The 12,996-nt window shown below is 68.9% G+C and overlaps 1 protein-coding gene across 4 annotated transcripts in view; it reads right to left on the bottom strand.

Moving 5' to 3' along the window:
- Window positions 1-12,996, bottom strand: part of ATP1A3 (ATPase Na+/K+ transporting subunit alpha 3) — a 30,700-nt gene that overhangs the window by 3,192 nt on the left and 14,512 nt on the right. For all 4 annotated transcript variants that reach the window (XM_039512580.1, XM_039512582.1, XM_039512583.1 and 1 more), the window contains exons 4-19: window positions 12,741-12,944; window positions 12,423-12,536; window positions 12,114-12,248; window positions 11,056-11,173; window positions 10,446-10,714; window positions 8,833-9,031; window positions 7,999-8,108; window positions 6,982-7,116; window positions 5,570-5,762; window positions 4,459-4,634; window positions 4,128-4,264; window positions 3,628-3,778; window positions 3,388-3,556; window positions 3,144-3,298; window positions 2,938-3,061; window positions 794-939 (exon numbers count right to left, since the gene is read on the bottom strand). In XM_039512580.1, the coding sequence (XP_039368514.1) occupies window positions 794-939; window positions 2,938-3,061; window positions 3,144-3,298; window positions 3,388-3,556; window positions 3,628-3,778; window positions 4,128-4,264; window positions 4,459-4,634; window positions 5,570-5,762; window positions 6,982-7,116; window positions 7,999-8,108; window positions 8,833-9,031; window positions 10,446-10,714; window positions 11,056-11,173; window positions 12,114-12,248; window positions 12,423-12,536; window positions 12,741-12,944 (2,535 nt within the window). The remainder of the gene's footprint in view (window positions 1-793; window positions 940-2,937; window positions 3,062-3,143; window positions 3,299-3,387; window positions 3,557-3,627; window positions 3,779-4,127; window positions 4,265-4,458; window positions 4,635-5,569; window positions 5,763-6,981; window positions 7,117-7,998; window positions 8,109-8,832; window positions 9,032-10,445; window positions 10,715-11,055; window positions 11,174-12,113; window positions 12,249-12,422; window positions 12,537-12,740; window positions 12,945-12,996) is intronic.

Below are 12,996 nucleotides of genomic sequence, written 5' to 3'. Positions count from 1 at the left end.
GAGGGTGTGGGGGGGGGCCTGATGCCCCCTGCTGGAGGGTGTGTGTGTGTGTGGCGCACAAGCGGCCCTGGCGGGGCAGAGGGCAGCTGGCTGCTCGCACACCCTGGACAATGGGGGGCTGGGATGGGGCACGGTTGTTCCTGCTGCAGAGCCTGCCGGGTCCCCTGTTCCTGACCCAGGTGACGCTTGAGTCCAAGTCGGAGCCACATTTCCTGGGGCTCAGGAACCGAGAGGGGAAAGGGGCCGTGGCACCACGCGCCCGCCCCCTGCGCCCAGGGCAAGGGGGCCGTTTGGGAGACGAGCCTCGGAGCCGGGCAGGGAATCCAGCTGTGAACCTGGGCTCGGTTCAGAGCTCGGGGCTTAGACGCTGCTTTTAGCTTTTAGTTCGTCTGTAACCGACTCTGCCCCGGTGAGATCCCCCCGTCTAGCCTGAGCCGCGCGTTTGTCGGTGCTCCGGCTCCGGGGCTGGTGCGCGGCCGAAGGGGCGAGTGACCCAATGCGCTTGCCCTGGTTGGAAGAGGGTCTCGAGCTGGGTGGGACGGGACATTTCTGGGGTGCAAGGCTGGGGCTGGGGGGTTTGCTGGTGCCTCCCTGGGTTGCGCTCGTGCGAGGCTGCGTGTAACCGTGGTGCCGTCGCACGCTGCGAAGCCAGAGGGGCAGAGCCGGGTGAGAGGGACCCTGAGCCAGAGAGTAGCAGGGGACAGTGTCCCACACTCCAGGCTGCACCCCGGGCCCCTCGTGGGGAGCTCCAAGGGGTGGTGACCCCAGACCCCCCACCCCGCCCTGCGCTCACCCACTGCTGCCCGTAACTGTCCTCCAGGTCGTTCACAGTCCGGTCGTCCCAGTTCAGCCGGATCCCGACCAGCCCGGAGGGCAGGAATCCGTTCTCAGCCAGGATCACGAAGTACGCAAAAAACCCACCCAAGGCCTGGATCATCCCTGGGGGCAGAGACGGGGTTAGCTGGGGGGCGGGGGGGCAGGGAGGGGGTTAGCTGGGGGGCAGGGGGTAGCTGGGGGCAGGGAGGGGTTAGCTGGGGAGAGCAGGGAGGGGGTTAGCTGGGGAGCAGGGGTAGCTGGGGGCAGGGAGGGGTTAGCTGGGGAGCAGGGAGGGGGTTAGCTGGGGAGCAGGGGTAGCTGGGGGCAGGAGGGGTTAGCTGGGGAGCAGGGGTAGCTGGGGGGCAGGGAGGGGGGTTAGCTGGGGAGCAGGGGGGTAGCTGGGGGGCAGGGAGGGGGTTAGTTGGGGAGAGCAGGGAGGGGGGTTAGCTGGGGGGCAGGGGGGCAGGGAGGGGGGTTAGCTGGGGGCAGGGGGTAGCTGGGGGGCAGGGGGCAGGGAGGGGGTTGTGACGTTATGACTGTGATATAATATCTCATTAAAAGGTGACAGGGCCAGAAAGTGTTAATTAACTCACAGACTGACCTGACCTGTGGGGGACCCTTGAGGACGGGTTGGGAAGATCTGTAAGTGAACGGAGCTTTGAAATGCAGCCGCATTGGTAGAGGTAGAAGGGGGGATGTTTGCTCAGGTCTTGTGATGGCAGCAAACAAGGCTTGTCTATTGCTAGAGTTTTAATTCAATGATCAAAAAAGGAATATTAACATTTAGGAAGACACTTGAGTGAAATAGTATTATTGTCTCTGTGTCTCTTTGCAGGTTGTGCTAACCTGTATCTGAACTGTTTAATGGATAAATTCCCCTGTGCTAATTACCAGGATGTTTGGGAGAAGGAGTTGAGCCGATTGTTTTCTCAGGCCGAAAGGCTGCTGGAAACGTATACGAACCTGGGACAGGATCCTGCTTCATCTCAGATCTGCTTTGGGTTTCAAGAGGGGGAGACCTTAAGCCACAAGGATTGAGATCCCCAGTCATTGACTGGAGCCACCCTGAATATGGACATTGGACTGTAACCTCTGGACTATTTCTAAAAGGACTTTTGGCAACTACAAGCTCTTCTCTGCTGTGTATCTGAACCTCAAGAATTGAATTCAAGTCTGTCTGTAGATTGATCTTTTAACCAACACTCTCTCTCTTTTCTTTTTTAATACATTTTAGCTTAGTTAACAAGAATTGGCTGTAGCGTGTATTTTGGGTAAGATCTAAGTTATCATTGGACCTGGGTGTGTGGCTGATCCTTTGGGGTTGGAAGAACCTTTTCTTTTATAAGAGATAAGATTTTCAGTAATCCGTCATCATATCTGACAGGTGTGTCTGGCCGGAGGCCTGAGGCTGGGCACTTTAAGGGAGCTGCGGGGTTTGGACTCTAAGTGACCAGTGAGGTGCTGTAGAAGCTGTTTTGTGCTGGTTGGTAAATCTAAGTATTGAAATAACCACCAGCGTTTGGGGTTTGTCTGTCCCGTTTGGTTTGTAGTTCACCCTAATTGAGTGACATCAGCTGGCTCCCACGGGCAGCACCGTCACAGGGGTTAGCTGGGAGAGCTGGGGGGTAGCTGGGGGGCAGGGAGGGGTGAGCTGGGGGGCAGGGGGGTAGCTGGGGGGCATGGAGGGGGGTTAGCTGGGGAGAGCAGGGAGGGGGGTGAGCTGGGAGGCAGGGGGGCAGGGAAGGTGAGCCAGGGGGCAGAGGGGAGGAGGGCAGCAGAAGGGGAGGTAGCGACAAGCCCTCCACACCCCACCCAGGCCTTTCACCTCGCGTGACCCCACCTCCAATTCACTCACCTGCCTGTAGGCCCCACCCCCCTCACAGATCCACCCTCTGGCCCCGCCCCTCACCGATCTGCCCCCAGGCCCCGCCCCTCACCGATCTCCCCAGGTCCCGCCCCTCAGCGATCTCCCCTGGCCCCGCCCTTCACCGATCTGCCCAGGCCCCGCCCCTCACCGATCTGACCAGGCCCCGCCCCTCACTGATCTGCCCAGGCCCCGCCCCTCACCGATCTGCCCAGGCCCCGCCCCTCACCGATCTGCCCGTAGGCCCCGCCCCTCACCGATCTGCCCGTAGGCCATGCTGATCAGCCGCTCGTTCACCAGCTTGTCCGTGCGGGGGTTTCGAGGCTGGCGCTTCATGATGTCGCTCTCGGCGGCTTCGTAGGCCAGGGAGATGGCGGGGACCTGGGGGGGGAGGCGGGTCAGGGCCGATTGGCAAAGGGGGCGGGTCCATCCCCCCCCCGCGGGGGCAGGGGCCAGGGCTCACCATGTCGGTGCCCAGGTCGATGCAGAGGATGGTGATGGTGCCGAGGGGCAGCGGGATGTTGGCCATGATGAAGAGCAGGAAGGGGGTGATCTCGGGGATGTTGCTGGTCAGCGTGTAGGCGATGGATTTCTTCAGGTTGTCGAAGATCAGGCGCCCTGCAGGGCGAGAGGCGGCTGTGAGGGAGGGACTGGGGGGGAGCCCCCGACGCCCCCACCCCTCAGCCCCCCCAGCCCGCGCCCCTCACCCTCCTCCACGCCGGTGACAATGGAGGCGAAGTTATCGTCCAGCAGGATCATGTCGGCCGCCTGCTTGGAGACGTCGGAGCCGGCGATGCCCATGGCCACCCCGATGTCGGCCTTCTTCAGTGCCGGGGAGTCGTTCACGCCGTCGCCCGTCACCGCCACGATGGCGCCCTGCGGGGGGGACACGGGTCAGGGCCGGGGCCAGGATGGGGGGAGTCACGGGGGGCAGGGGGGACGCGGACCTGTCTCTGGCAGCCCTCCACAATGATGAGTTTCTGCTGGGGCGAGGTGCGAGCGAAGACGATCTCCGTGTGGTTCTGCAGGATCTCGTCGATCTGCTCCGTGCTCATGTCCTTCAGGTCAGTGCCATGGATCACGCAGGCCTTGGCGTCCCTGGGCGGCGGGGGGGAGGGTCAGCGCTGGGACGGGGACGTCTCCCCGGGCTGGCCCCACTGGGCCCCCTCTCCGCACGTGCCCAAAGCCCCCCGTGTCCCCTCAGCTGGGGGTTCTGGCCCCCCTTTGCTGCTCTGCCCCCCTCCACTACTGGGAAATGTTTGTAATGTTTTTATGAGGCCTGTGCCTGCCTCAGTTTCCCCTAGAGGTGCATGGCCACTCAGCGGGGGAAGGGATTCTGTCTGCTCTCAGTCCACGGAGCCTGAGGGAAGAGGGGGACCCCTGGGGTCTGGCACATCAAAGGGGGCCTCTGAGGGGTTTCTCCCGAGCTGGGGGCCCTGCCCCCTACCTGGGGTTGACCTGGCTGACGGGGATGTTGAGGCGGGCGGCGATGTCCTCCACGGTCTCGTTGCCCTCGGAGATGATGCCCACGCCCTTGGCGATGGCCTTGGCGGTGATGGGGTGGTCGCCAGTCACCATGATCACCTGGGGGCGATGGGGGTTAATACACCTCAGTGCGGGGCGAGAGGGTCCCCGGGAGCCCCACCCCAGAGGTGGCCGCGTCTCAGGGCCGGGCCAGGGGTCACACAATCAGAGCTGAGGGTTGGAGGCGACCTCAGCAGGACCAGCCCCCAGCCAAGGGCCCAGCCGGGGGGCCCGGAGCCGCCCTGCGGCCTCACCTTGATGCCAGCGCTGCGGCACTTGCCCACGGCGTCGGGCACGGCGGCCCGGGGCGGGTCGATCATGGACATGAGCCCCACGAAGCAGAGGTTCTCGGTGGTGAAGTTCACGTCGTCGCAGTCGAAGGCGAAGCCCTTGGGATACTGCTCCTCCGGCATGAAGAAGTGACAGAACCCTGGGGGCGGGGTCAGAGCCCAACCCTGCCAGGGCCCCGGCCCCCCGCGTCCGCCCGGCCCCTCGTCACCAGCGACTCTGCACCCGTTCCCCGACCCCCAATCCCCCAATTCCCCGACACCCCATCCCCCGACCCCTCGTCACCAGCGACTCTGCACCCGTCCCCGGCCCCCAATCCCACTGACACCCCCGACCCCAGCGTCCGCCCGGCCCCTCGTCGCCAGCGACTCTGCACCCGTTCCCCGGCCCCCAAACCCCGATTCCCCCGACCCCGCGTCCGCCCGGCCTCGTCACCAGCGACTCTGCACCCGTTCCCCGGCCCCCAATCCCACTGACACCCCGACCCCGCGTCCGCCCCGTCCCCTCATCGCCAGCGACTCTGCACCCGTTCCCCGGCCCCCAAACCCCGATTCCCCCGACCCCGCGTCCGCCCGTCCCCTCAGCCAGCGACTCTGCACCCGTTCCCCCGACCCCCAATCCCCAATTCCCCGACACCCCATCCCCGTCCCCTCGTCACCAGCGACTCTGCACCCGTTCCTCCCGACCCCCAATCCCACTGACACCCCCGACCCCGCGTCCGCCCAGCCCCGACACCCACCGAGCACCCGCTCGGCCCCGACACCCACCGAGCACCCGCTCGCCCCGACGCCCCGGGCACCCGCTCGCCCGGCCCCGACACCCACCGAGCACCCGCTCGCCCAGCCCCACGCCCACGAACACCCGCTCGCCCGGCCCCGACACCCACCGAGCACCCGCTCGCCCAGCCCCGACGCCCCGGGCACCCGCTCGCCCGGCCCCGACACCCACCGAGCACCCGCTCGCCCAGCCCCGATGCCCCGGGCACCCGCTGGCCCGGCCCCCGACACCCACCGAGCACCCGCTCGCCCAGCCCCCGCCCCCCCCCGGGCACCCGCTGGCCCGGCCCCTGACACCCACCGAGCACCCGCTCGCCCAGCCCGCCCAGCTCCAGGTAGGCGTTCTGAAAAGCCTCCTTCAGCTCCTCGTCCAGCGGCTGCTCCTTGCCCTGCACCAGGATGGTGGAGCAACGATCCAGGATCCGCTCCGGCGCCCCCTTCATCACCAGCAGGTAGCGGTTGTCGTTGGGGTCCTCGGTCTCATGGATGGACAGCTGGGGGGGAGGGGGCATCAGGGGGGGCCCGCAGACCCCCCCACCAAGAGGGGGTACTGCCAGCCCCCCATATTCCCCCATGCCCCCCAGCAGCGAGCACGAACCTGCCCACCACTATCTGCCCCCCATCTCCCGCGGATGAAAGCGGGAATTTTCTGTCCTATTTTTGAGTCCTGGGTGTGCCTCAGTTTCCCCTGCCCAGTGGGGAGGGGGGTTCCTCTGCGCTCAGGGCAGACTCACAGAGATGGGGGAGGGGAGGGAGGGGAGGGGCCTCAGGGAACTGGCGGGCCCCCCGGCAGGGATGCTGATGGCGGAGGTCAGTCGGGGAAGGGGGCCCTGAGCCAGGCTCTGGCTGCCCGGCGCTGCCCGGCGTCTCTGCCAGCCCTGCCAGGGGCCCGTCTGGGAGACGGGGGGCCACGGGGGGACTCCTGGGGCCGAGGGGGGGTGTAGCACAGGGCCGGTGGCTCCGTGACACTCGCTGGGGCCCCACCCACCTGCCCCCCCGACTGAAGGGGCCCAGAGTCCCAGGCGGGGGCGGGGGAGCCTGGGGATCGTTCCAGGCTGGTGCCCACGGGGAATCCGGCTAATCTGCTCAGCTGCCAGCGCCGGAGCCGGGATTAGCCTGACAGGCTGGGAGCTGCAGGCAGCCCCCGGGGGGGTCAAGGGGAGCCTGGGGGGACCAGGTCCTGGTGGGCTGGGGGCTGCAGGCAGCCCCCGGGGGGGTCAAGGGGAGCCTGGGGGGACCAGGTCCTGGCGGGCTGGGGGCTGCAGGCAGCCCCCGGGGGGGTCAAGGGGAGCCTGGGGGGACCAGGTCCTGGCGGGCTGGGAGCTGCAGGCAGCCCCCGGGGGGGTCAAGGGGAGCCTGGGGGGACCAGGTCCTTGCAGGCTGGGAGCTGCAGGCAGCCCCCGGGGGTCACGGGGACTTGGGGGGACCAGGTCCTTGCGGGCTGGGGGTCACGAGGAATTGGGGGGACCAGGTCCTGGCGGGCTGGGGGCTGCAGGCAGCCCCCGGGGGGGTCAAGGGGAGCCTGGGGGGACCAGGTCCTGGCGGGCTGGGGGCTGCAGGCAGCCCCCGGGGGTCACGAGGAATTGGGGGGACCAGGTCCTGGCGGGCTGGGGGCTGCTCCCAGGCCTTGGGGGTGCAGTTGAAGGGGCTCTCGCATGGCTGGGAGGCTGCAGCAGGTTTGGGGGGCTGTCGGGGGCGGGGGGGCCCCAGTACCTGGTACTTGTTGGTGGAGTTGAAGGGGATCTCGGCCACTTTCTTGTTTCTCTCCCGCATCAGCTTGACGGAGCCAGACGAGAGCTCGATGCATTTCAACAGCGCCGACTCCGAGGCGTCGCCAGCCACGTCCCGCTGCGGGGGGGGGGTTAGTAATGGGGTACCCGGACCCCCCATCCCCAGCTCTGCCCCAGCCCCCCGGGCAGCACCTGCCACGTCCCGCTGCGGGGGGGGGTTAGTAATGGGGTACCCGGACCCCCCATCCCCAGCTCTGCCCCAGCCCCCCCCAGGCGTCGCCAGCCACGTCCCGCTGCGGGGGGGGGGTTAGTAATGGGGTACCCGGACCCCCCATCCCCAGCTCTGCCCCAGCCCCAGGCGTCGCCAGCCACGTCCCGCTGCGGGGTTAGTAATGGGGTACCCGGACCCCATCCCCAGCTCTGCCCCAGCCCCAGGCGGCACCAGCCACGTCCGCTGCGGGGTTAGTAATGGGGTACCCGGACCCCATCCCCAGCTCTGCCCCAGCCCCAGGCGTCGCCAGCCACGTCCGCTGCGGGGGTTAGTAATGGGTACCCGGACCCCCCATCCCCAGCTCTGCCCCAGCCCCCCCCAGGCGTCGCCAGCCACGTCCCGCTGCGGGGGGGGTTTAGTAATGGGGTACCCGGACCCCCCCCAGGCAGCACCTGCCACGTCCCGCTGCGGGGGGGTTTAGTAATGGGGTACCCGGACCCCCCATCCCCACCCCGGCCCCCGCCCCCCCCCCGGCGGCCCCGGCCATGTCCTGCTGCGGGGGGGGGTTAGTAATGGGGTACCCGGACCCCCCATCCCCAGCCCTGCCCCAGCCCCCCCCCAGGCGGCACCTGCCACGTCCCGCTGCGGGGGGGTTAGTAATGGGGTACCCGGACCCCCCAGCCCCAGCCCTGCCCTGGGCTAGACACGAACCCCTCCTGTGCCCCACCCCCGCGCCACGTCCCCAGTGGGGAGCCTCCCGGCTCTGCAGCCCCCGGGGGTCGGGCTCACCTTCAGGATGGGCACGTTGTCCTGCCCCCCCTTGAAGACGGCGCGGTTGCAGAGCCCAGCGACGTGGGACAGCGCCAGCCAGGTGGCCGAGCTCTTGTCGAAGGCCGTTCCTGGGGGGGGAGGGCGATTAGGAGCACCCAGTGGGGCACCCCCAGGACTCCCCACAAGGATCGGGGCCCCCCAATGTGTGCGACTGCCCCATCCTGGCTGCACCCCGACTTAACCCCCCCTTAGGGTGTGAGGGTGCTTGGCTCTGCCCTGGGACCCCCCCAGCCCCCGACGCCTCCCCACACAGCCCCCCATCTCTGCCCCCCTCAGCCCCCCATCTCTGCCCCCTGCTCTGCCCCCCTCAGCCCCCCCATCTCTGCCCCCTCAGCCCCCATCTCTGCCCCTGCTCTGCCCACACAGCCCCCATCTCTGCCCCTGCTCTGCCCCACACAGCCCCCATCTCTGCCCCCTCAGCCCCCATCTCTGCCCCCGGCTCTGCCCCTCAGCCCCCATCTCTGCCCCTGCTCTGCCCCTCAGCCCCCATCGCTGCCCCTAAGCCCCTAAACCCCACTCTGCCCCCACCCCACCCCAGGAGACCCCGTCCTCACCTGGGCCTGCTCTCAGCTAGGCCCCCCGCTCTGCCCCCTCAGCCCCCATCTCTGCCCCTGCTCTGCCCCCACAGCCCCCATCTCTGCCCCGCTCAGCCCCCATCTCTGCCCCGGCTCTGCCCCCTCAGCCCCACTCTGCCCCCACCCCAGGAGACCCCGTCCTCACCTGGGCCTGCTCTCAGCTAGGCCCCCCGCTCTGCCCCCCGGCTCTGCCCCTCGGCCCCCCTGCGCCCCTCACCCGACTGGTCCTCGGTGGTGTCGGCCTCGTGGATCTGGTTGTCGAACCACATGTGGGCGACCGTCATGCGGTTCTGGGTCAGGGTCCCCGTCTTGTCGGAGCAGATGGTGGAGGTGGAGCCGAGCGTCTCCACCGCCTCCAGGTTCTTCACCAGGCAGTTCTTGCGCGCCATGCGCTTGGCCGTCAGCGTGAGGCAGACCTGGGGGGGCGGGATTAGAGGGGCCCCCCAGGCTGGAAACCCCCCCAGCCCGGGGACCACAGACCCCCCAATCCAGAGAGCCCCCCAGGCTGGAACCCCCCCAGCCCGGGGACCACAGACCCCCCAATCCAGAGAGCCCCCCAGGCTGGGGACCACAGACCCCCCAATCCAGAGAGCCCCCAGGCTGGGGACCACAGACCCCCCAATCCAGAGAGCCCCCCCAGCCCGGGGACCACAGACCCTCCAATCCAGAGAGCCCCCCAGTCTGGAAACCCCCCCAGCCCAGGGACCACAGACCCCCCCCAATCCAGAGAGCCCCCCAGGCTGGGGACCACAGACCCCCCAATCCAGAGAGCCCCCAGGCTGGGGACCACAGACCCCCAATCCAGAGAGCCCCAGCCCGGGGACCACAGACCCCCCAATCCAGAGAGCCCCCCAGGCTGGAACCCCCCCAGCCCGGGGACCACAGACCCCCCAATCCAGAGAGCCCCCCAGGCTGGAACCCCCCCCAGCCCGGGGACCACAGACCCCCCAATCCAGAGAGCCCCCCAGGCTGGGGACCACAGACCCCCCAATCCAGAGAGCCCCCAGGCTGGAAACCCCCCCAGCCCGGGGACCACAACCCCCCAATCCAGAGAGCCCCCCAGGCTGGAAACCCCCCCAGCCCGGGGACCACAGACCCCCCCAATCCAGAGAGCCCCCCAGGCTGGAAACCCCCCCAGCCCGGGGACCACAGACCCCAATCCAGAGAGCCCCCAGTTTGGAACCCCCAGCCCAGGGACCACAGACCCCAATCCAGAGAGCCCCCAGGCTGGGGACCACAGACCCCCAATCCAGAGAGCCCCCAGTCTGGAACCCCCAGCCCAGGGACCACAGACCCCCAATCCAGAGAGCCCCCATGCTGGGGACCACAGACCCCAATCCAGAGAGCCCCCAGTCTGGAACCCCAGCCTAGGGACCACAGACCCCCAATCCAGAGAGCCCCCAGGCTGGGGACCACAGACCCCCAATCCAGAGAGCCCCCCAGTCTGGAAACCCCCCCAGCCCGGGGACCACAGACCCCAATCCAGAGAGCCCCCAGTCTGGAACCCCCAGCCCGGGACCACAGACCCCTCAATCCAGAGAGCCCCCAGTCTGGAACCCCCAGCCCAGGGACCACAGACCCCCAATCCAGAGAGCCCCCAGTCTGGAAACCCCCAGCCCAGGGACCACAGACCCCCCAATCCAGAGAGCCCCCCAGTCTGGAAACCCCCCCAGCCCGGGGACCACAGACCCCTCAATCCAGAGAGCCCCCAGTCTGGAACCCCCAGCCCAGGGACCACAGACCCCCAATCCAGAGATCTCCCAGGCCAGGGACCCCCGCCCCAACCGGAGAAGCCCCTCCCCCGCGGGCCCTGGGGGAGCAGGGCCGTACCGTGACGGTGGCCAGCAGCCCCTCGGGCACGTTGGCCACGATGATGCCGATGAGGAAGATGACGGCCTCCAGCCAGGAGTAGCCCAGGATGAGCGAGAGCACGAAGAAGGAGATGCCCAGGAACACGGCCACGCCGGTGATCAGCTGGATGAAATGCTCGATCTCCACCGCGATGGGCGTCTTGCCGACCTCCAGGCCCGAGGCCAGCGTGGCGATGCGGCCCATCACCGTGCGGTCGCCCGTGGCGATGACCACCCCGCGGGCCGTGCCTGGGGGGGCAGGGGTCAGCCAGCGCCCCTCACTCCCGACCCGCAGCCCCTGCCGGCCCTGCCGGTGCCCCTCACTCCCGACCCGCAGCCCCTGCCGGCCCTGCCGGTGCCCCTCACTCCCGACCCGCAGCCCCTGCCGGCCCGGTCTGTGCCCACCTCCCAGCCTTGCCAGTGCCCCTCACTCCCGACCCGCAGCCCCTGCCGGCCTGGCCCTGGGCTCCCCCAGCCCTGCCAGTGCCCCTCACTCCCGACCTGCAGACCCTGGTAGCCCAGTCCTGCCCCGCTGCAAGCTCTGCTGGTGCCCCTCACTCCCGACCCGCAGCCCCCCGCGCAGGGCTCACCCTCGACGCAGTTGGTGGAGAAGAAGGTGATGTTGCGGGTCTCCAGCGGGTTGTCGTGGGTGCAGTCGGGGGAGCGGGTCTGTGGCTCCGATTCGCCCGTCAGGGAGGAATTATCCACCTGCGGGGGGGGGGGGGGTCAGAGCTGGGTACGGCCCATTGGCTGCCCCCCCCCCACCAGGGAGACGGGACCCCAGGGCAAGGCGGGGGGGTCAGAACAGGGAAACCCAGAGCAGGAGCTCAAGGGGCTCTGGGCTGGGAGCCTGGAGGATGGGCTGGGGTGGGGAGGCGGGACTGGGGATGGGGAGAAGCAGAGGTTGGGGGCTCAGAGTGGCAGGTTGGGGATGGGTGCAGGAGCGGAGGATGGGTTCCGAGCACTGGGGGCCGGAGCGGGGATGGGGGCAGGAGCGGGGATGGGAGCAGAGCACTGGGGGCGAAGCGGGGATGGGGGCCGAGCACTGGGTGGGCCGGAGCGGGGGATGGGGGCAGGAGCGGGGGATGGGGAGCAGAGCACTGGGGGCCGGAGCGGGGATGGGGCTGAGCACTGGGAGGGCCGGAGGCGGGGATGGGGGCCGAGCACTGGGGCGGAGCGGGAATGGGGGCTGAGCACTGGGAGGGCTGGAGTGGGGATGGGGGCCGAGCACTGGGGCCGGAGCGGGGATGGGGGCAGGAGCGGGGATGGGGAGCAGAGCACTGGGCGAAGCGGGGATGGGAGCAGAGCACTGGGGGCCGGAGCGGGGATGGGGGCAGGAGCGGGGATGGGGAGCAGAGCACTGGGGGCGAGCGGGGATGGGAGCAGAGCACTGGGGGCCGGAGCGGGGATGGGGGCCGAGCACTGGGGCGGAGCGGGGATGGGGGCCGAGCACTGGGGGTGGAGCGGGGATGGGGAGCAGAGCACTGGGGGCCGGAGCGGGAATGGGGGCCGAGCACTGGGGGCGGAGCGGGGATGGGGGCAGGAGCGGGGGATGGGGGGCCGAGCACTGGGGGGGCCGGAGCGGGGAATGGGGGCAGGAGCGGGGAATGGGGGGCCGAGCACTGGGGGGGCGGAGCGGGGGTCTCACCTTGCAGCCGTGGGCCGAGATGATGCGCAGGTCGGCGGGGACACGGTCACCCCCCTTCACCTCCACCAGGTCCCCGACGACCACCTCCTCCGCGTTCAGCTGCATCTTCTCCCCTTCCCGGATCACCAGGGCTTGCTGGGGGGAGGCAGGGGGTTATGGGGAGATCTGGGTCCCGACCCCGAACCCTCGTGTCCCCAAGCCCCCCGGCCCTGCTGCCCCAGACCCCCACACGGGGGGAGGAGCCGGGTGCAGAACCCAGGCCAATGGGGCTGGGGCAGAGGCTGAGCCCCCCCCCCCCGGGCCCCTCACCTGGGGGACCATGTTCTTGAAGGATTCCATGATCTTCGAGCTCTTGGCCTCCTGGTAGTAGGAGAAGCAGCCGGTGATGATGACGACAGCGGCCAGCACGATGCCCAGGTAGAGCTGGGGGAGGGGCGGGGGGGGTCAGTACCCGTGGGGGGGGCAGCCTCCAGGCAGCCCCCCTTCCGCTCCCCCCACACCTTCCCAACCCCCCCTGCCTGTCTCCCCCTCCCCCGATCATGCCCCCCATCCTCCCACATGCCCCTGCCTCATTCAGCCCCTCTTGGCCCCACCCCTCCCCCAGCCCCCAGCGCTGCCCCCGCTCACGTTGTCGTTGGCCGGGTCGTCCTCGGTGCCCGCCTGGATGCCGTAGGCCAGGAAGCAGAGAATGGCCCCGATCCACAGCAGGATGGAGAAGCCCCCGAAGAGCTGGCGGCAGAACTTGACCCACTCGGGGGTGGTGGGGGGGGGCGTCAGGGCATTGGGCCCGTCCCGCACCAGGATCTCCTGCGCTTTGCTGTGGGTCAAACCCTGGGGGGCAGGGGGAGATTAGACCCCCCAAGCCAGCCCAGCTCCCGCTCCC

Source organism: Mauremys reevesii, linkage group 24 (assembly GCF_016161935.1).
Source record: "Mauremys reevesii isolate NIE-2019 linkage group 24, ASM1616193v1, whole genome shotgun sequence".
NCBI classification, from domain to species: domain Eukaryota; kingdom Metazoa; phylum Chordata; order Testudines; family Geoemydidae; genus Mauremys; species Mauremys reevesii.
Note: the sequence above shows the minus strand (reverse complement) of the source record. Positions and strands in the feature narration are given on the sequence as shown.